The sequence below is a fragment of the Xyrauchen texanus genome, chromosome 24, assembly GCF_025860055.1.
Source record: "Xyrauchen texanus isolate HMW12.3.18 chromosome 24, RBS_HiC_50CHRs, whole genome shotgun sequence".
Classification (NCBI taxonomy): Eukaryota; Metazoa; Chordata; class Actinopteri; order Cypriniformes; family Catostomidae; genus Xyrauchen; species Xyrauchen texanus.
In genome coordinates this window covers 2,198,954-2,222,454 of record NC_068299.1, presented here as the reverse complement: position 1 = coordinate 2,222,454, position 23,501 = coordinate 2,198,954, and the positions used below count along the sequence as shown (strand labels likewise).

Here is a 23,501-nt window from a genome sequence, read left to right as displayed (position 1 = left end):
AATAGACAAACAGAAGAGTATAGCATAGAACAGTATAGACAAACAGAAGAGTATAGAACAGGATAGAATAGACAAACAGAAGAGTATAGAACAGTATAGAATAGACAAACAGAAGAGTATAGCATAGAACAGTATAGACAAACAGAAGAGTATAGTATAGAACAGTATAGACAAACAGAAGAGTATAGAACAGGATAGAATAGACAAACAGAAGAGTATAGAACAGACAAACAGAAGAGTATAGCATAGAACAGTATAGACAAACAGAAGAGTATAGCATAGAACAGTATAGACAAACAGAAGAGTATAGCATAGAACAGTATAGACAAACAGAAGAGTATAGCATAGAACAGTATAGACAAACAGATAGAGTATAGCATAGAACAGTATAGACAAACAGAAGAGTATAGCATAGAACAGTATAGACAAACAGAAGAGTATAGCATAGAACAGTATAGACAAACAGAAGAGTATAGCATAGAACAGTATAGACAAACAGAAGAGTATAGCATAGAACAGTATAGACAAACAGAAGAGTATAGCATAGAACAGTATAGACAAACAGAAGAGTATATTATAGAACAGTATAGACAAACAGAAGAGTATAGCATAGAACAGTAGAACAGTATAGAATAGACAAACAGAAGAGTATAGAATAGACAAACAGAAGAGTATAGCATAGAACAGTATAGACAAACAGAAGATTATAGACTAGAACTGAATATAATAGTCAAATAGAAGAGTATAGCATAGAACAGTAGAACAGTATAGAATAGACAAACAGAAGAGTATAGAACAGGATAGAATAGACAAACAGAAGAGTATAGAACAGTATAGAATAGACAAACAGAAGATTATATTATAGAACAGTATAGACAAACAGAAGAGTATAGTATAGAACAGTATAGACAAACAGAAGAGTATAGTATAGAACAGTATAGACAAACAGAAGAGTATAGAACAGGATAGAATAGACAAACAGAAGAGTATAGAACAGTATAGAATAGACAAACAGAAGAGTATAGCATAGAACAGTATAGACAAACAGAAGAGTATAGAACAGGATAGAATAGACAAACAGAAGAGTATAGAACAGTATAGAATAGACAAACAGAAGAGTATAGAATAGACAAACAGAAGAGTATAGCATAGAACAGTATAGACAAACAGAAGATTATAGACTAGAACTGAATATAATAGTCAAATAGAAGAGTATAGCATAGAACAGTATAGACAAACAGAAGAGTATAGTATAGAACAGTATAGACAAACAGAAGAGTATAGAACAGGATAGAATAGACAAACAGAAGAGTATAGAACAGTATAGAACAGACAAACAGAAGAGTATAGCATAGAACAGTACAGACAAACAGAAGAGTATAGCATAGAACAGTATAGACAAACAGAAGAGTATAGCATAGAACAGTATAGACAAACAGAAGAGTATAGCATAGAACAGTATAGACAAACAGATGAGTATAGCATAGAACAGTATAGACAAACAGAAGAGTATAGCATAGAACAATATAGACAAACAGAAGAGTATAGCATAGACCAGTATAGAAAAAGTTTTATCAAACGGGATCAAAATCACTTGAATATTTATATTCATAATATATGTGTCACATATTTTATTACATATTTCATAAATACAAAAAAAAAGGAAATCATCTTAATTTACATAAACCACTATTAATGAAACAAACTGATGACAATAATAACAAACCAATTGTGATAGTCAATCAAATTCTTACATCTTGCTTTACAAACTCACCTAATTCTGCAGTAAACAACTCACACAATGACAATAACTTGAGCCTCTTTTTGAGGGAACTGCTCGGTTCAAACATGACAATACTGTGCACAATAATGTGATGTAAGCATGGAAAATAGATTCTATTCATAAACAACGAAAAACAAAAACAGTTAAGACAAATATCTTAAAGACTGTAAACCTCAGAGGAGTTCTCACTAACTAGTTAACAAAATACTTGCTGGCTTTCTAGATTTGCACTGAACATTCATTTAACTCTGCGAGGATAAAGTGATACATTCTTTTTATTTCTTAATAATGCAAAAGAACAAAAACGTAGTAATAGTGGTTGGGAGAAAGGTGAGAGCGTTCCCTTCCTAATAAAATGTAGGAGACAGTAGTGAAGTTATCTGTAATGCAAGACAAACAGCAAATACAGAAGATTTTAGAAAAAAATAAAGAAGAAAAAAGTCCTACAAGTTTAAGACTGGCTGAGCTGTATCTTTTTCTTTGTGTGCTAATAATAAACAGGTTCTCACTGTGACCACAAGTACTGTGCATTTCAGAGAATCATACACTTGTCTTTGTAATGATACCAATCTACACATTATAAAGCCTTGTGTGCAGCCAGCAAATATTCCGGTAGTTTCTCTCTATCAGCTTCTGAAAATCACCTGTTTTAATGACAGGTGGATCCTACAGGTTGCGTCGCCTAAATAATATATGATATCCTGTGATGTTAGAGGACTACGGTGAGATGATAAAACCAGGTTTATTAAACATCACCCTGACCGTGTGCTCAACACTACATGCGAAACATTTCAATACACAGGCAGAGTAGAGGAATATAGAATAGATCAGACCAGTACAGTATAGAGTTGAGATTAGGAGACGTCCAGACTAATCACGCTTACATTTAAAGCCTCCGTTTTCAGTTTCCAAACCTCGTCGTTTTCCAAGGTATGCGGTTATGGAGTGTTTTTGCAAGTGTTTGTTATTGGTGGAAGTAAATGCTGTTCTAGTGTGGATGAGAGGTGTCAACGTAGCAAAATTAATGCATTTTCAAACCAAAACGTATTAGTGTGGGTGCGGCTTTACACCCTGTCTGCACCGGACACAAGTGGCGCGTCACATCCCGTCAAAAGTAATAGAACCTCATTATAATCAATGATGCTGTCTACACCGGCCAACAATAAACAGGTGTCTCGTTCCTGGCACTACTACACAAATTATGCCGTTTAGAACGTCCGCGTCTATGTGTCCAGTGAAGACAGCCTCAAGCCATTGCGTCACGTCAAGGGACACGTCCGGTGTAGACAGGGTGAACAGAACAAAACAGACACTCTGTACTGGTAACTGGGATGTTTGTCTCTTGTAAAGTTAATGGGTCAGGTGTTCACTTGTTGGGATAAAAACACAAGAGAAACTAATATTAGTATGGACACCTCAGGAAAATACTGCAAAAAACACAGCGACCGCATGTGTAACACACACATAACATAGATAAGACACCCTTACACATGCATAAGCGCACTTTAAATGTCTGTAGGTCATTCAATATTGAAGTAAAAGATAGAAATGCAAAAGTTAAATATTTGAGAAATTCATCAGCGAGTGGGGCGGTTGGGAAACAACTGGGAATTTAGAGCAATTTAACAATTTGTTATGCAACTGCATGTCACTCTAGCAACGGTTTATAATGCGAACATGCTCAAGTCTGGGATCCTCCCGTTCTACTGTACAGGAAATCTGGAGTAGTCATGTGACTTCCAAGCTTGGGAAAACAGCTTCTCAGGATTATGACATCGGAGGAGTGGGCAAGACAAGGGCCGAAAATAAAGAGATCTGGATGGATCAGATTGTAGCAGCTTTCAAAATCAAAACAAATACTACAGCAAGAACCAACAGTCGAACAAAACACAAAAACGATGCGAAATGTCAAATCAACACTTGCGTACTTCCTGTCTCACAAACTATACTTTTCATGTATATAAATACACAACACTCGTTCTCTATGGTGCAGTAGCTTATAGCGTAAAGTGCTATAAATCTGCTTATATGTATGCATTCCCATGACGCTTCAGGTGGCGGAGACAGTGATGGCCATGGGCGGGGCTTTGTGCATGCTGGCTCCGCCTCTTCCTGGGTCAGCAGGGTTGCTCACGACATCCGTCCTGTGGAGGATTGTGGGAAATGTGGCATTGCAGGTGTGTGAATCAGCCTGCAGCGTAGCTGCTGAGGAAAGAATAAAACATGGGCAGCTTCATACGCTGCTGGTCGCGGCGACACCACGCGATGACGGTGCCCACGCTGTTCGCCGTGTACAGGTGATGCCCATCACACGAGAATGTGAGACTGAAAGAGAATTAGGGGTGGGGATTATATGATATTTTATATGAAAATACATTGTTTTATCAGAAGTACTGATGCAAGATTAAGGCTGCTATAACTATTACAACTTATCCATGAATAAAAGATTCAAAGAAAATCAATAACTACAACTGATTATTAATTGATTAGAATTGAATATCTTATTGCTAATTGCTCTTAAAATAGATTTAATGAAAAGGTTGAGACTCATCTTGTAAGTGTTATACATTTAAAGTCATTCATTTCTTTTTTGCATTTATTGTTATTTGTAATTTGGTCATTTAAACTTTTCAAACTATGGCCAAACTTTTAAAAATATTTTGTATTAAACAGATTTAGTTATATTAGGGCTGTCAATCAAATTAATTACACGAGATGCCGATTAATTAATCAAAATAATTGTATGTATGAATATGTGCTGAGAAAGGCCCTCAAATAACAATAATTCAATATATGATTAAATAGTTATATTTCAATAATTACAAATATAATATACACTCACCGAGCACTTTATTAGGAACACCTGTACATCTATTATTCATGCGATTATCTAATCAGCCAATCGTGTGGCAGCAGTGCAAAAAATCATGCAGATACGGGTCAGGAGCTTCAGTTAATGTTCACATCAACCATCAGAATGGGGAAATAATGTGACCTCAGTGATTTGAGATCAGTGGCATGATTGTTGATGCCTGACATGCTGGTTTGAGTATTTCTGGGATTTACACACACAACAGTCTCTAGAATTTACTCCAAATGGTGCCAAAAACAAAAAAACATCCAGTGAGGGGCAGTTCTGTGGACGGAAATGTCTTGTTGATGAGAGAGGTCAACAGAGAAGTTTATGGTAGCTCAGATAACCACTCTGTACAATTATAGTGTGCACAACATGTCGAACCTCGAGGTGGACGGGCTACAACAGCAGAAGACCACGTCAGGTTCCACTTCTGTCAGCCAAAAATAGAAAGCTGAGGCTGCAAAAATCGAGATTCGTCAGACCAAGCATTGTTTATCCAGTCTTTAACTGTCCAGTTTGTGTGAGCCTGTGCCCACTGCAGATACACAATTGGCTGATTAGATAGTCGCATGAATAAGCAGGTGTACAGGTTTACCTAATAAAGTGCTCGGTAAGTGTACATTATAAATATAATAATTCAGATCATTAAAATGCATTAAATTATTTATTAGACTATACCAAAAGTGCCTTTGTAAGGCAATATACTGTTTATTTACATATTGAGCACATGCCACAGCAATACATTTAGCAACTGAATTTGTCAATCAGTCAGAGATATATTTATTATCAGAGTTTTCTAAGGACGTGTCAATGTACACGTGTCTGATGGATGCTTTGAGTGTCTCACTTTGGTTGCACCGTATCATAAACACAGCATTTTTAGGTTGCTGTGTCAAGTTAAACATAGATAGAAAACACGTCTTAGAAAACACGTCTTGAGATTCCTGCATTCAGAATTGTGCTCATTCTCATCTTGTGCTGTCTCTAGTATCATGTCTGAGTGTGGTTTATTCTCTGTACAGCTGGAGTTTTGCTTACTGCCCCCTGCTGAACACAGGTGGTACTTCAAGCTTGAATCAGAATGATCTTTATTGCCAAGTATGCTGACACATGCAAGGAATTTATCTTGGTGACAGAAGCTTCCAGTGCACAAACAATACAAAACAGCTGGATGTGTATGTATGTATATATTTATGTGCATGTGTGTGTGTATATATATATATATATATATATATATATATATATATATATACATATATATATATATATATATATATATATATATACACACACACACACACACATATTAGGGCTGTTGATTTAACGTGTTAATTCAGTGCGATTAATTTTACAAAAAATAACGTGTTCAAAAAATGAACGCAGTTAATCGCACCATAATAAGGAAGATTCCTGATAAATGCAAACTTGTAGTACCTCCTGTTTACTCCAGGGGGCAGTAAGTGAAACTTCAGCTGTATGCGCAACACACAGTTTATACAGTGAAGAACACTTCAGCAGAACAACACAAACATGCGTTACAATCTTGTGTTCAAAACTCTTGATGGAGCTCAAATCTGAACTAAGAGATCTCAAGATGTGTTTAAAGATTGAGTATTAAACTATATTTAACTCGACACAGAGACCTAAACATTTATGTTTATGATGCAAAACACCCGAGATGCGACACAAGCATGTCTGACGCAGGTGTACATTGACGGGTCCTTAAACAAGCCCTCATAATAAATCTCTGATTGATAAATTCCCTTGTGTAATGGATTGCTGTGAACTGTGTGTCAATGATTGACTTATGATCAATAATATGGTAATAAACAATACATTGTATTCTAAAGCCACTTTTTGTATTATTAATGATGAACACTTCTGCCACAAGAATGTAATGCATTTTAATTATATGAATATTTTTTATTTAGATATATATATATATATATCATTTTTAAATATTTAAAGATAACCATGTATAATTATATATTGATATAAATATGTATAATCTTTATATATTGAATTATTGTTATATGAGGGGCTTTCTCAGCAAATATAAATATATTTACATGTATACACACACAAACATATATATATACACACACATAGTGCAATACTAAATCCAAATCTGTACAGAAGTAAGGGAATGTAATGGCAGAAGAGGTTGGATGATTAACTGTGTTATCATTTATATAATTTTTTATTTCTCTTTCTTGTTTGTTTTTTATGAAGAGTTATCTATTTGTGATGTGTTCTACCAAAATAAGTCGTAAGTTGCAATGGGTCGTTTGATCAAAGTTTGATCAAAAACTGTTTTGGATTCACTATTGTTTTTTAAAACTCTCAGCTTTCAAATGATGTCAAAGTTATCATGACATGAAAACCATAAATGCAGTTTTATGATCTTTAATGCATTAATGTTCTATAGACATTGAATGAATTAATATGCACATGTGCACTGTGTAGAGCAGTGTTCCTGCATTATATAAACAGTGCATTCAGAAAGTATTCAGACCCCTTCATTTTATTCCTTTTAATACATTTGCAATGTTATCAAAAATCTGTTTTTTGCTTTGTCATTATGGGGCATTAATTGATGTAAAAAAAATAAAATAAAATGTGATAAAAATTAAGGGGTCTGAGTACTTTCTGAGTGCAGGGTGTGTTTATATATATATATATATAAATTAAACTTATGCTTGAATAAATCTTCCATTTCAGTCAATGTCAGAATTGTTTTTTTAATCGTTTTATGACAGCCATCATTTAAATGACATTTCCTCGGCAACTATAGCTGGGATAGAAACATCTGAATTCTATAAATAGAAAGTTTAGACCTTCCTTTTTTACTTGAGTGCATAAAACATAAAATGTGATTGTGGATAAGTGTGAATCAAAATAATGGAGCAGGTCACATGTGCGTTGTGCCCTTCAACAAACACACGCTTTGGAACAAGATCATTGTGCAAGATCTGGAATAACATGTTTGATTTGAAACAATTCTGAAATAAAGAACCGTCAGATTAATTGATAATCAAAATAGTTATTTTAAATTCTTTCAAAACAAACAACGTGTCTAATTAAGATATCAGGACAGATCTGTGCATGGGAAGACGAGACTAAAAATACCTGATGATCGGTCTGTTGGATTTGGGGAAAGTGATCTCCCTCACTGGCTTCAGATCCCATGTGCTCCACAACCTGAGAGAGAGAGAGAGAGAGAGACACAGAGGAAATATGGAATGAAATAAGATGACAGACGAGTTACCGATACCAGCAGCAGAATGCCAGAACCAGAACAGAAAAATACAGTGCAAAATAAACCAAAAAGAATTCTGTTTTAGTCCCTGGTATGACATCGTTTGTCAAGCTCATCCAACAACACAAATAAAATGATCAAACAAACATTTTCTCTAATATATGGGATATATATTTATATATAACTACAGTTCAACATTTGGTCTCAAACTAGCTAGTATAGTGGTAGAGAGGAGAGTTTGTCCTTTTATTTTCAGGACAGTATTTTACCTGACCACACCGTTCTCCAGACCGCCGGCGATGACATTGACCGACACGCCCTCCGGCTGATTGGAGAACGCCACAGAGCAGATGATCTCGCGGCAATGAACGTGACCAATCAGATCTCCGTTAATTGTCCACAGCCGCAAATCACTTCCTCCACCGACTATACACACATCCACGAGAGGATGAGCACATTAAACATGTATTTACAGGATTCATCAACAATTTGTATAGAAATATTCTGATTTACCCAGAAAACCACTGATTAGCAAGAAAAACAGCCCACCTGAATCACAAACGGTGGCGATATCTCCAGTGGTCTCACTGGCTGACACTGCGTTCACTGGACTCTTATGACCCATGAGACTCTGTACGTAACACAACCTGCACCAGAAACCAAAATCAAACCAAACAGCAGCTCATTAAATTCACACTTGGTTGAGGAATCTCACCAAAACATGTCCAGGTCACATTTGAAAGAAACTAAAGCCATTTTAGGACCATTATGAATTTTTGCATTGTGACAATATTTAATAAGATAATTTAGGAGAGCGTTGGTCTCAATTCAGACTTACTCATGATTCTGTCGAACGCCGGTGCTTCTGTGTCATCACAAACGTGCACATGGTTTCATATATTTCAGTGTTATTTTTAATTAATTTGCTGTCATCGTGCACATCAGAGTGAACAACACTTGCACCTCTGTGCATCGCTTGCTGTAAATCAGCAGTTGTACATGTTCAGGAGAGGGTGACTACTGTATATCTGATGCTCACAAACAATCTTTTTTGAGGAAGTAGCTGGTTGCATGCTCACGAACGAATGTATATAAAAGGCACCTCACATCTTCTGTCCCACAACACTCCCCTGCCACTCATGGTGCACGTGTGGGTTTGTGGCAACTGATGATAAACATCATGCTTAAATCTGAAAAAAAGTTATTTTACTTCCTGATCAAGTGCGGACCCGAGTACAGGTTGCATTTGCACTCTGAATAGTGTAACGCACACACACACACACACACAAAGAAACCAACATTGAAAAGTGTATGTAATAGTTTCGCTTCCATAAATCATATATTTGTGGTTATTTAATATCTATACAAGTTCACTATCACAGAATATATATTTCCTTGTTTATAATACAAACTAGATAAAAAAGTTTGTCAAGACAAACTTTGATGTTGGCTTGAGTAAGCCAAGCCTGAATGTTTATAGACAGATAGATACACTGCTAGCATTTTTTAGCATGTTTTAGCACTTCGCTAGGCATTGCTAGCATGTGTTAGCACGATGCTAGCCTGTTTTTAACACGTTTTAGGACTTCACTAGGCATTGCTAGCATGTGCTAGCATGATGCTAGCATGTTTTAGCACATTTTAGGGCTTCACTAGTCATTGCTATCATGTTTTAACACTATGCTAGCATGTTTTAAAAAAATTTAGGACTTTGCTAGGCGTTGCTAGCATGTGTTAGCACAAGATAGAAAAAGAAAGTGATTGAGTGATAGATAGAAAGTATGATTGGTGGAGTTATAGGTTATAACTTGAATAGTCTAATGGAGTTAATACAGGAAAAAGTTTTCACACCTTGAATAGAAGTCAATGTGACACGAGGCCTTTTCGGAAGTCCGATACTGGAATACCGTAATTCCAATCAGTTAGAAAATATATAGCACACTATCTTGGCATTTTGTTGATCCGTTGTGAAAGATATACGTGCTGGGTCAATAAAGACCCGCATATGTAATAATGTTTGGGGAAACACCCATGCATTTAAGGGTGAAAATAATAAAAAATAAGTAAAATGAATAAAAAAAGGCTCTGTTGTCTTAGCAAAATGCAGTTTGTGTTTACAACCTCTGAGTATATGAATATGTAAGACAAATGAGCTAAATAAGACAGAAACTAACACAAATCTCACACAAACACCAACCTGTTGAGGTCCCATAGGATGCAGGTTCCATCTCTACTGACACTGATGAGGATACTGTACGGTTTACAGACGAACAGACACGTCACTTCTGCCGTGTGACCGTACAAGTGAACCTGAGACTTCACCTCCATCTCAGTCGGCTGGAGGAAGAGAGACAGAATTAATGGACTACATACACTCATGCTAATTAAATTAATTACTCAGCCTCATCTTTCCACACTCGTATCCTGTTATTTATTCAAATGTATTTATTATACACAGAGGAATTTAATGTATCTTCATGCAGCTCTAGGCAATATTATAACATTTATAGTGACCAAGTCTGTCAAGCTTCAAAAAGGACAAAAAAAACATAAAAGTAGTTTGGATGACTTGTGCGCTATATGCCAGGTCTTCTGAAGCCATACGGTACTATTGTGTGATTAAAAAGGCAGAAATTTAAGCTGTTATACACTGAAAATCTCATTCTCCTTTCCGTATGGTCAAACTGGCATGTGGAAAATGAGATTTAAGTGCTTCAGTGAAGGGGAAGATTATCAGTAAATGACTTCAGTCTGTCCCTCACACAAAACATACGTATGGCTAATTCGTTTGGAGCTTGACAGTCCCAGTCCCCATCTGCATTCATTGTATCGAAAAGAGTAGCACGGACATTGTGCAAAATTTCTCCTTTTGTGTTCTACGGATGAAAGTAAGTCATGCGGGTGAGCAAATGATGACAGAAGTGTCATCCTTTAAACAAACATCAGATTCAGTGTTATCAATGAGAGAGAGAGACAGTGAGCGTCTCACGCCCAGACTTCAGCCCACCTGTGGACCGCAGGAAATGTGTTTCTAGGGCAATCAGGAGATGAATAATAAGGCCATTACAAACAGGTGTGTGTGTGTGTGTGTGTCTGTATTCTACAGGGAGTGATAATGGATGTGGGCGGCCACGTGGGCGAGGGAGAAGGGGGGGCCGTGTTGCCATGGTTACGTACCATGGTGCTGGTGAAGCGGTTGCTGTAGGCGGTGATGACTCCACATTTACTGCCCGTAAACAGCTGACAACTGTCCGGCACCCAGGCACAACTAGTCACCTGACGAGAGACCGGTGAGACAGAAATGAGACACGAACGCTTACAGAGAGGCAAGAGATATGGAGACAAACAGGAAGACACATTGGTTGACCCATACAACATGAGCTACTGTACATTCACTAGAGAATGCCACATCAAAAACATCAATACAAATATTACAAACACCAAACAGTTTCACACTAGAGCTTTTGTTGCAGACAGAGTTTGTTTGATGTCAAGCCCGCCTTAAAAAGTGTTACTTTTGCCATCTGCCATTTCCATCTGACAAGCGTTTGCTTTTATCTAATGAGGAGCATGCTGTGGATTAAACTGTGTCAGACCTCATTCCCAAATTAACAAGACATCAGAAAGGAAACCTACATTTGCTCAGAGGTAGATTAAAGCTAATAACTTAACATTCATTCATTTATATATTGATTTGACAATAAAAAAAAAAAGTTAAATAAATTGTTACCTAGCAACAGTGATAAACAGCTACCGCTAGTACTCACAGTGGTACATGAGTTGTTTTGTTTTTTGGGATTTTCTCCCCTTTTTCTTTCCAATTTGTAACGCCCAATTCCCAATGCGCTCTAAGTCCTCGTGGTGGCGTAGTGACTCGCCTCAATCCGGGTGGCGGAGGACGAATCTCGGTTGCCTCCGCGTCTGAGACCGTCAATCCACGCATCTTAACATGTGACTTGTTGAGCGTGTTACCACGGAGATGTAGCGTGTGTGGAGAATTCACGCTATTCTCCGCGGCATCCACGCACAACTCACCACACGCCCCACCGAGAGCGAGAACCACATTATTGTGACCACGAGGAGGTTACCCCAACATGACTCAACCCACCCTAGCAACCGGGCCAATTTGGTTGCTTAGGAGACCAGGCTGGAGTCACTCAACACGCCCTGGATTCAAACTCCTGACTCCAGGTGTGATAGTCAACGTCTTTACTTGCTGAGCTACCCAGGCCACCGGTTACCCTGGCCACCCAAGCGTTGTTGACGCAAACCAACCACGGTTCAGATCCGAATATTAAAGTGAAAAGAAACCAACAGGGACAAGTTTGTACTCGGGTTTGAAATAAACAACTGAACAAATAGTGAATAGTGTGTTGGCACTGTGTTGTGGGCGTGTCTGACCTGGTGCAGTGGTGAGCACTGGATGAAGTTGATTGGCGGCTCGCTCTGTTTGCTCTTCAGTCGCAGCATGTTGTCGGTGTAACCCCAGCTCAGAATGGCCGACCACTGAATGTCTGTACTGTGCATGCTCCGTACACCTGAGAGCAGAAGGGTAAAACAAAACAATGTATCATACTGTGAGGAGATCTGCAATACATCAGGGGCTTTTAAACAGGGGGCTGTGGTAAATTTCAGAGAAAGAAAAAAGTGTTAAAAAATATAATAAAGTAAAATAAATAAATAAAAGCGATATGAATTTGACATTATTGCCATTTCAGTTTACAATAAGGTCCATTAGTAAACATTAGTTAAATCAGGAATCCTGAACAAATAATTAACTATATATTTTTAACAGTGTTAATGAATATTTGTTTATGCTAGTTAATAAAAGTACAATTGTTCATTGTTCGTTCATGTTAACTAATGTTTTTAAAGAGCACCTATTATGCCCCTTTTCACAAGATGTCATTTAAATCTTCAGTGTCCCCAGAATGTGTCTGTTGAAGTTTCAGCTCAAAATACCCCACGGATCATTTATTATACCATGTTGAAAATGCCAATTTCTGGGTGAGAATAAAAACGAGCGGTTTTTGCGCGTGTGTATCTTTAAATGCAAATGAGCTGGTGCTCCCCGCCCCATATCCAGAATAGGGCGGAGTTTTGACATCTCTGCTTCAGATAACTAGACATCGTAAGTAATATGACTGACAGTGAAAATAGCGTTGTTCAGCCCGATATGTTTGAACCGGAGTCAGACACTGATGAGGGAGAGACTCACTTTCAGAATGAAACCGGAAGTTTCCAAATGGTCATTTGATACATTTACATGTATGCATTTGGCAAACGCTTTTATCCAAAGCGACATCCAGTACACTTATTACAGGGACAATCCCCAGGAGCAACCTGGAGTTAAGTGCCTTACTCAAGGACACAATGGTGGTGGCTGTGGGGATCAAACCAGCGACCTTCTGCTTACCAGCTCAGTGATTTAGCCCACTACGCCACCACCACTCATACATTTATAGAGTTTCTTTCTGAAGTTTTGTAATGACGGATGCAACACACACACAAATACTGTTACAACGTTCACTATGCGCTAGAACGAAACGACACACACCCAAACAAACATAGGCAGTGTCCATCAACAGTCGTGGGCGGGGCCTGTACAAAGTGACATCACGGCTTGTTCTGAGACAGCGCTTCTGATTAATGGGGATTCAACAAAAAGGACTGGGTGGATTTTTTTTTATCATTATTGGGTGGTTGTGTACACACTCTGCCAACACACATTTATGTACAAACACCATGTAAAAGTGAAGTTTGCATAATAGATCCCCTTTAAATAATGTTAACAAATAGAACCTTATTGTAAAGTGTTGCAATATATTTTAGGAGGGGGTCCCTCACAAGGTGACTGCCAAGTCTGGGGGTCCGTGGCATCAAAAGGTTTGAAATCCCCTGATCAATATGATTCATACATCACATTTTAATTTCCTTTGTTACCGTGGATACAGTCTGCAAGGAGGCCCATTCCTTTCTGGTGAGAAAACAACATTTCCGAAAGAAGTGGCTATTATTTTTTTTTTTTTTGAGAGAGAGAGAGAGAGAGAAACTCCAAAAAGTTGTTTTGTGATTGATGTTCTGCCAGAAACTACAGATGCTGAATTAAAATATCAATAAGAACGCCACTTGAAATTACACATTTGTGGCGAGATAAACACTAATAAGTGTATTTGAAAGCAAGTGTGCAGACTATTTTGCACTTTATCGTAGCTCGCAGACATAGTGACTCATGTGTGTAGTCAGACAAAAACAGATGAGATCTGATCACAACACATATAAACAGAGTCATGTCTCATCTGACTGCTTCTGACTGGATTGCAAGAGACGGATCTTAACAATAAGTATAAACAGGGCCTTATTAAAAAGGCAAGTGCATGATGATTTGTGTTCTTTCTAACCTTGCTCTTTGCTGTAGATCATCATGAGGCAGAACTTGCGTGAGAGGCCGCAGACGGCACGTGTGGGCAGTGCTAGCAGAGAGCCGAAGTGTTCGCCATGAGGTTGGCTGAAACACACTAAAGGATCTGGAGCGCTGGGTGACCCCACGTACTCACCCCATTTTAACCCCTTTATCCAAGGCAAAGGACTCTAGAAACCACAGGAGAGGGTTAAACACATTTAAAAACAAAAAGAAGACCAAGTGGAACTTTTGAGACTCACGTAATGAATAAAATAATAATAATTGTGTTGCAATATATTCTGCATTTACAAAAGTCTGCATTTGTCTAAAAGTTCTGTCATCATTTAACTCCCGCATGTCATTCCAAACCTGCATGACTTTCTTCCGTGGAACACAAAGGAGATGTTTAGCGGAATGTCCAAGCTTCTGTGGCTGGTGTTTTTACCGACACGCTCCAAAAAGGACAATAAAACCAATAAAACGCAATAAATGTCTTGAGCATGATTGAGGTTTGTGAGCTCAGAGAGGGGAAGATTATCAGTGTGAAACAAAGCAATCGTTTGGCTTCAGAAGAATTGGAATATAACGTATGAGTTGTAAGGACTTACTTTAATGTCCATTTTGCGTTTGAGAGTAAAAACTCACGGTCCACTTTCCTTGCAATGTCTCCTTTTGTGTTTCATGGAAGACAGAAGGTAATACAAGTTTGCAGTTTTCATAGGTAAACTATTCCTTTAAAGTGACGCTGGATGAATGATGTGCAATGCCAGTTTGCTGTACCGGGTAGATGGAGTCTTTGGGCGTCTCTCGGCTCTCTCTGAAGGCAAGCTGCACCAGGAGACCCATGGCTGCAGGCAGTTCTCCCTCGGAGAGGAGCTTGGGTCCGGCCCGGCAGGTGTGGGACACGTTGAACAGCTGCCTGGGCGTCTGGCCGTATGTCTTTATCATGGTTTCAAGAGCTCGACGCTGCACTGGATCTTCAACGGCAGAGACATCCATGCCAAAGTAAGTCTATAGAGACAAAACAAAGGGAGGGAAAAAACATTTTTCTTTAGAGGGTTGACAAGCTGAAGTAGACAGATGTCTTTTAGCTTGTCAGTAATGAATTAGATGTCTGATAAAATGCAGTTTAGACCAATATATGTTTTTTTATGATGACCCATTTTATCATAAGAATATAATAAAAAAATGTATTTAACAGAGGTATCGGTATTGGTAAAGATATCGGCAATGAGTACATGATATCGGATCGAAAAGAAAATCAGTGGCATTGCCCATCTGTAAAGAACTGCGTCTGAACTATCAAAAGTTTTGAAGTGTACTGTGAAGTATATAATGAGGAACTATAAGATCGTACAGCAGGATGGAAGACGTTGATGGCGTGGACCGCAGCTTTGCCCTTTTGCTTGAGTCCAAACACCAGGTCTATCCACTGGCACAGCGTCTGAGACACCTGGTCTGATTCCAGCGCCTGTCTGTGGATCAGGATGAAGAGTCGTGGGTCGTTCCGGGCCCATGGCGGCAGATTCACATGATTCACCCGCTCGCTGTTCTGTCGCACGCCCAAGTCAAAACCTGCCAGAGGGGAAAGAAGAAAATGCCATGCTAACATTTCAGGAGGGCAGATGTTTTTAAATATTAAAATAATAATGTCATCAGAGATGTGTCTGCACAAGAATGTTTTTACATGAAAATTATTTGGTAAAATATAGAACTTCTTACTAAGGGAGAAGTGTGTCATTTCTGTGCACTGGTAAGAAAAATTATGATTTTTAAAAATAATGATAATGCTAAAATATTTGTTGTTTTTAAACAGACATCCCAAACACTCCCCTCATCTTCCATTGGTTGAGCCAGAAGTTGACTGAAGTTTTTCAGTCGCTACACAACTGTTTTTTTAAGTTGCGGGGATCTGTTGAAATCAAGACTGTGTCTGGCTCGCCAGTATGTGTGTGCGTCCATGTGTGAGAGCGATAGAGAGGGGGTAGTGTTGATCAAGTCATGGGGGTGCGTTTATATCAAGGCTCAGTTGGTCATGACTCGAGTCCCTGTGTGTGTGTGTGTGTGTGTGTGTGTCGCGTAGGCCTATGTATGTCAAGTCATTTTTATTTGTATAGATCTTTTCACAACACACGTCGTTTCAAAGCAGCTTTACAGGAGATCAGGCATTAACAGAAACTGAAACTGTAATATCTATAAAGTCTTAGAATCATCATTGTGTATGTGTGTCGGTGTGGATGAAGGTGAGAGAGAGAGAAAACTGGCTGCCCAGAGAGAGCAGCATATGCCCATACTGTTGCCAAGGAGATATAGAGACAGAGCAACACTTCCTCATCATCTGCCCTAACTATGCAGATATTCTGAAAAAATCTACACCACATTTGAAACAATTTGCCTTGACTTCAGAAAGTTGGACAATAATAAACAAATTCAGTATTTATTAGGTAAAGAACATATTTCATTTTACTAGTGGCATGGTACACACTCACTCACACTTTCTTGCACACACTCACTCACTCAAACTCTCGCACACTCATTCACTCTCAGACACACACACACACTTATTCACTCTCACACACACACACTTATTCACTCTCACACACACACACACACACACACACCGCATTCACTCTCAGACACACACACACACTTATTCACTCTCACACACACACACTTATTCACTCTCACACACACACGCATTCACTCTCAGACACACGCACACACTCATTCACTCTCTCACACACACTCATTCACACACACACTCATTCACTCTCAGACACACGCACACACTCATTCACTCTCTCACACACACTCATTCACACACACACGCACTCACACACACTTTCTCGCACATTCATTCACCCACACATACACACACACTCACTCATTCACTCTCAGACACACACACACACACTTATTCACTCTCTCACACACACACACTTATTCACTCTCACACACACACACGCATTCACTCTCAGACACACGCACACACTTATTCACTCTCACACACACACTCATTCACTCTCAGACACACGCACACACTCATTCACTCTCACACACACACGCATTCACTCTCACACACACTTTCTCGCACACTCATTCATTCACCCACATATACAAACGCACACACACACACTCACGCACACACTCACTCATTCACACACACACTCACACACACACTCAGTCACTCTCAGACACACACTCACACACACACTCAGTCACTCTCAGACACACACACACACACACACACTCATTCACTCTTACACACACATTCACACTCACACACATTCACTCACACACATTCACTCACACACATTCACTCACACACTCTCTCTCTCTCTCTCTCTCTCTCACACACTCTCTCACACACACACAGTAAAGAACATGAGATATTCAAATAGACATCATTAAAATTTTGTACAATGTTTGGCTATTAGTAACGCACAAACTTGCTTTAAGTCATGTTCTGTATTAACAAACTTTGTTGAGAATATAAAGTGACAAATACAATTAGAAAATCAGTTTTCAGTATGGATATCTTAACCCTGGTTTGGAATTCAGAGAAACGCGTTGTGTCAGTTAAACACAGAGGCGGTGGTGTGCACGTGTCCGGCACCCCAAAAATAATAATAATAATCGGATTTGCACAAATCACGTAAATGACCTATTTTGGATTCAAAACGGCGAATTTTCCCAAAAGGCAATGGTATGCATTAGTTATATGTTTATACACATTAGTTTTGTAAGTGAATTCATAACACTAAATTCATGTCTAACATTAACATCTTGTGGCTGTACTTTTTGGTTTGTCTGGCCCCATTCACTTCCACTGTAACAGCAATTGTTCTTTGTTTATTATTATTATTAAACAAGGGACTAGTAGAAATGTTTTTTTTTGGAAATCAATATTATGCCACAAATACTGGTGATTGAGCTCAACTTGTATTGAACCCGGAATATTCCTTTCAAATGTCAAATATAATGAAAAACTAAATTGTCCCGGAATTGTTCTTGACAGTTTTCTTGTGAGTCACCCATAAATGTGTCTAAAATGAAATCAATCAATAAATGGATGCTAGCAGAGAATGTAACAAAAACAGGAATTAAGGTGCTCCAACCTTCCCTGTTGACCAGAAACTCTGGCAGGTAGAAGAACTCTGGGATGAGCTCTTTGACATCCGTCATGGACTCAAAGGACGACAGACGCCACGTGGTGTTCATCGAGTGGAACGTTCGGTCAGGAATATCAAAGCTCTGATCTGTGACACACAGAAGCTTTCATCAGTTTGTTGTGTAATCTGATATGGAAAACCAACTGTATTAGAAATAGAAAGAGGATAGATGATAAAGAGGTCTGATGAAAGACCTGATTGCCTTTCTAAGGCTAATGCATGTAGCGCAAGACCTTTTCCATGAGCCTTTAAAAGCATCACATTGAAATGTTGAAGACCCCTCTGTGAATGCAGGAAATGCTGTTAAATATTTATAAATACAGCGATTCAGAGTACTAATTGTGAAGAATGATGTAGAAAAAAAATCAACGAGCTGCACCTGTGATCATACAAAGACATAAACTGAAAACAAATCCGTTTCAATCTTTCTCAAGGGGGCGTTCACACTAGGGCTGGGCGATAGGACGCTGTAATCGGATATCGACCATATCTGACAAATATCCCGCTGCTGTTCACGACACTCACTGACAGACGATAATAAACAATAGCTGCGGATAGATGTGGATAGCCTATATCATGCGCATGGCAGCAGGTGATTTTGCTCATCTACCCGCCACTGGGCTGACTGGAAGACGTCTTGGAATGACAAATGACAAGAAATGCTGTTAGGCAAATGGCCTCAGACCATATCAGGAGGTTTTGCATTTTCCTTGCAAAAAATGTATTCAATTATATTTAATTTATGCAGCTTTAGTCCTCTATATTTCTTCTTATTGCTGCTTAAATGCTATGTGTGTGTAAAAAAATACAAATAAATACTATATTTGGCTATTTTACATATCAAGACAATCTCTTCCTTTCTAAGTAGGCAATCCTTGGCTAGAAAACACTGCAAAGTGGACCAGACATTATACTTATAGCCATAAGTCTGGCAACGTTGCCCATTTGAAGACCAACTAACCTTGATAAGACAAGAACATCTTGGTGAAGGGCGGCAATCTGACCAGGAAGTGCAAAACAGTGCCACTGTTGGAGTAGTGGGAGCCGTAGTGATAGGGCTGTACGGGGGGTATGGGGTCGTCCTCTCTCTTACCCTTTTTATACTCCTCCTCCAGATACTGTGGAGCAGATCAATGTTATTAAACACACACACACACACACACACACACACACACACACACACACTGGGTAGAAATGGAACATCAAGTGTCAAGTAGTGATCCTGTACTGTGAAAAATTATTTGCCCCATCCTAATTTCTTCTGTTTTGGTGTATATTATAATGATATTTATTGAAGCAAAACAGTTATCCAAATAAAAACTGGGCCTCTGTGAGAAAGCATTTGCCCCCGTCATTCCTAAATCCCCAAATCTATGAAACTGCATTCATAATGGGGTTCAGCTGGACTAGACACACACAGACCTGATTACTGCCAGCCCTGTTCAATCAAATCAACATTTAAATACAACTTTTTCGGCAACATGAATTTGGCTAAAAGGTCTCAGTCCAGTAGTACACTATGCCAAGGTCGAAAGTAATCCCAGAAATGATGAGAAAAATGTTACAAAGCTATTTCAAAGGCTCTGGGACTCCAGAGGACCCCAGTGAGAGCATCATCTCCAAATGGAGAACACTTGGCACAGTAGTGAACCTTCCCAGAAGTGGTAGACCTTCCAAAATTCCTCCAAGAGCACAGTGACGACTCATCCAGGAAGTCTCAAAAAACACAAGGACAGCATCCAAGGAGCTGCAGGCCTCTCGTTTGTCAATAAAGGTCACTGTTCATGACACCACTAACAGAAAGACACTGGCCAAAAATGCCATTAATGGAAGAGTGGCGAGGAGAAAACCACTGCACACCCAGAAGAACTTTTGGGTTTTGCAAAAAACACACCTTGATAACCTGCAGACCTTTTGGGAGAATGTTCTGTGGACTGATGAGTCGAAGGTGGAACTGTTTGGAAGACAGGGGTCCCGTTACATCTGGCGTAAATCAAACCCAGAATTCCACAAAAAGATCATCATACCTGCGGTCAAGCATTGTGGTGGTAGCGGGATGTTTGGGGATGCTTTGCTGCTTCAGGTCGACTTGCAATAAGAGGGAAACATGAATTCTGCTCTCTACCAGAAAATCCTAAAGGAGAACGTCCCATCATCATTTAAGGTCCTGCCACAACATCTCAATAGGGTTCAAGTCAGGAATTTGACACTCCAAAACTTTAATTTAGCTTCTTTTGAGACATTCAGAGGTGAAACCCTCCAATGTGTCTGAACTAAAGCAGTTGTGTGAAGAATGGCCCAGAATTCCCCCACAGCGTTGTGAAAGACGGATCTCACGTTATCAGAAGTGTTTGGTTGCAGTTGTTTCTGCTAAAGGTGGCACAACCAGCTGTTAAGTTTAAGGGGGCAGTTAGTTTTTCACATGGGTGATATAGCTGTTGGATAACTTTTTTGCTTCAATAAAAAAAAATATATATTTGAAAAATGTATTTTGTGTTTACTCAGGTTGCCTTTGTTACATCTCGTTTGAAGATCTAAAACAATTTATTATGAAAATACACAAAAGAAGCAGAAATCAGGAAGGGGGCAAATACTTTTTAAAGGCACTGTAAGTGTGTGTATAATGAAACCGGCTCTGTCCCATAGCAAGCTGCCTTGATTTCTACAGCCAACATTGGCAGCATCCTTACTGAAATGCAACCTCGTACAGTAAGTGAGTAATGGTACAATATTAAATGTTTATTAGACAGAACAATTTTACCAAGACTTCAGTTCTGAATGAATTATAAGTATATTTGCTGTATCATCAACATTTCTCTCACTTCATCCGCCATTTAAGATTAATTTATCATTGAGCTTGTTTGGCCAAAAGAAGGTATCTTAGAAGGCGGTTTAATTTTGCTGCCTACTTTATAGAACTGCCATCACATCGGGATCACCCCATGATGCCTTAAAATACTGCAGCTCACTACGTTTTGGATCAGAGCCAGAGTGTGATTGGTTAAAAGGCGCTGGTGTAAACAGGAATTAGAGCCTGTGGCACAGCAGTACCCTGTAATTGTCCACATAACGGTCTTCCTTCTCTTTAGACTGAACGGCAATGGGTTTGCTGAGGTTCCTGTTACATCACAAACACATCCACAAACATTTGATTCATCAAATTATTTCATATTTCTTTATAAACACAGTAATCATGTTGAAAATGGTACGTGTTCTGACCTGTAAATGGAGGTCTCTTGCAGGTCCAGTGTCTCACTGGTGTAGTCTCGCAGAATGAAGGGGAACACGGGGTACTGCATGAGATCATTGAAGGAGCGTCCCGCGTGCTTGTTCAGGTGGGTGAGGTACTCAAAGTTAGTGATCTGCCCTAAGCTCCACAGGTGTGTCAGAGCGGTGATGTTACCGTACTCCAGCAGGTTAGGCAGGTCTGAGGTCAGGATGTTGTGGTAGACGTCATCACGGAACTGAGACAGAATACACAACAGGAAGTGACATCATGCAACAACTAATGCCACATATGTCAAACATATTGGGAGTGTAACAAAATTGGGGATGGGAATAGTTGGAATTCCACTTATCAATTCCACAATTCCACACCTGGTTTTATGATGCGTGTGAAGCCAAATCTGATCACATGTGGTCAGGTGAGACACGTGCTTCTCAAGTGTCCTTCCTGTCCCATGTTGATTTCGGACACACTGAAGAAGTTCTCATGCTTGTGTATATATAAACTTTTTTAAATGTTGCAATCGGACGTTTATTTCCTTTTAAAACCGCTCGTAACCGGCGTAAAAGTTTAAACACTTGTTTACGTGTAGCAGTTGATTGACAGGTGAGGGGGTGGAGCTTTGCTGCTGCCAGGACACATTCAGGACGGATTAGCGTTTACACCTCAAATGTGATGCGGTCAAATGTGCTTTTGACCAGGTGGAAACAGGGACAGCGGTGCTGTCAGTACTGGGAAGATTACTTCTGAATAGTAATCTGGTACCGATTACAAATTACATGGCTAAAATTGTAGTCAGTAACGTAATCTCTTGGATTAAACTTTTTTTGGGCATCTAATTTGATTGTTTTGGATTACTTCTGACCTCATTTTTGTTTATTTGATGTCATGTGCAAATGAGTACGATAATCTAATACAATTTTGACATTATGGGCCCCATATTAAGAGTGCTAGCGGTAAGCTTTAAATCATATACACAAAGACAGTGTGCATGGCCATGTAGTTTTAGTATTTTCGTGCAAGCATGCGCCAAGTCTAAGCGCATGTGGGTTTGGCAAAATTGCACGTGCAAAGCGCTAATGGGAGGTTCTTCTTCGGTTATTGCAGCGTCTGCGTTCTATTATATAGTCCATTCCCTTTCAAGCACCAGCGATATAAACTATCTGGAGGGGTGGTTGCGTAGTTGGCTAAAGCACATAACTGGTAAGCAGAAGGTCGCTGGTTCAATCCCCACAGCCACCACCATTGTGTCCTTCAGCAAGGCACTTAACTCCAGGTCCCTGCAATAAGTGCACTGTAAAGTCGCTTTGGATAAAACCGTCTGTCAAATGCATAATGTAAATAAAAGACAGCACATTCATAAGAAGTTGGTAGTGTAAATGGACTACATGCAATGAATCAGAAGAATAGAAATATGGACTTACATTTTTTTTGGTGTATTAACTGCATCCTAGTTGAATGTCAGGCATATTCCTAAGACAGCAACACGTTCCTTTTATACGCATGGAAAATGTGATTCTCGTCAATATGTGGATATACGCTCCGTTAAATGATAGAGAATGTAAGTATTATTAATAAAATTGATCAAGTGAGTCACAAATCATGGCTTGTATTAACATTGATTTTATTGGCTTTCCAGGTTTGGATGTGGATTTATTTTTTTCATTTCTACTGGTCAAATTTTGCTTTAAAAATGTCATTTATTTATTGTAATCACGAAAAATTCAAAGACTTTGTTTGAAATGTAATGAAACGTTTTAGCATAACGACCTATTTCTCAGGAAAATAGAAAATTGCACTT

The 23,501-nt window shown here is 39.0% G+C and overlaps 1 protein-coding gene across 1 annotated transcript in view; it reads right to left on the bottom strand.

Moving 5' to 3' along the window:
* Positions 1 to 1,627: 1,627 nt before the first annotated feature.
* LOC127617566 (lysosomal-trafficking regulator-like) overlaps positions 1,628 to 23,501 on the bottom strand; it is a 94,358-nt gene continuing 72,484 nt past the window's right edge. The window contains exons 40-53 of the mRNA XM_052089537.1: positions 21,694 to 21,938; positions 21,526 to 21,592; positions 19,436 to 19,592; positions 18,421 to 18,561; positions 15,660 to 15,877; positions 15,083 to 15,313; positions 14,301 to 14,490; positions 12,301 to 12,437; positions 11,077 to 11,175; positions 10,097 to 10,236; positions 8,449 to 8,546; positions 8,169 to 8,325; positions 7,770 to 7,841; positions 1,628 to 4,108 (exon numbers count right to left, since the gene is read on the bottom strand). Of these exons, the coding sequence (XP_051945497.1) occupies positions 3,970 to 4,108; positions 7,770 to 7,841; positions 8,169 to 8,325; positions 8,449 to 8,546; positions 10,097 to 10,236; positions 11,077 to 11,175; positions 12,301 to 12,437; positions 14,301 to 14,490; positions 15,083 to 15,313; positions 15,660 to 15,877; positions 18,421 to 18,561; positions 19,436 to 19,592; positions 21,526 to 21,592; positions 21,694 to 21,938 (2,091 nt within the window). The 3' untranslated portion in view covers positions 1,628 to 3,969. The remainder of the gene's footprint in view (positions 4,109 to 7,769; positions 7,842 to 8,168; positions 8,326 to 8,448; positions 8,547 to 10,096; positions 10,237 to 11,076; positions 11,176 to 12,300; positions 12,438 to 14,300; positions 14,491 to 15,082; positions 15,314 to 15,659; positions 15,878 to 18,420; positions 18,562 to 19,435; positions 19,593 to 21,525; positions 21,593 to 21,693; positions 21,939 to 23,501) is intronic.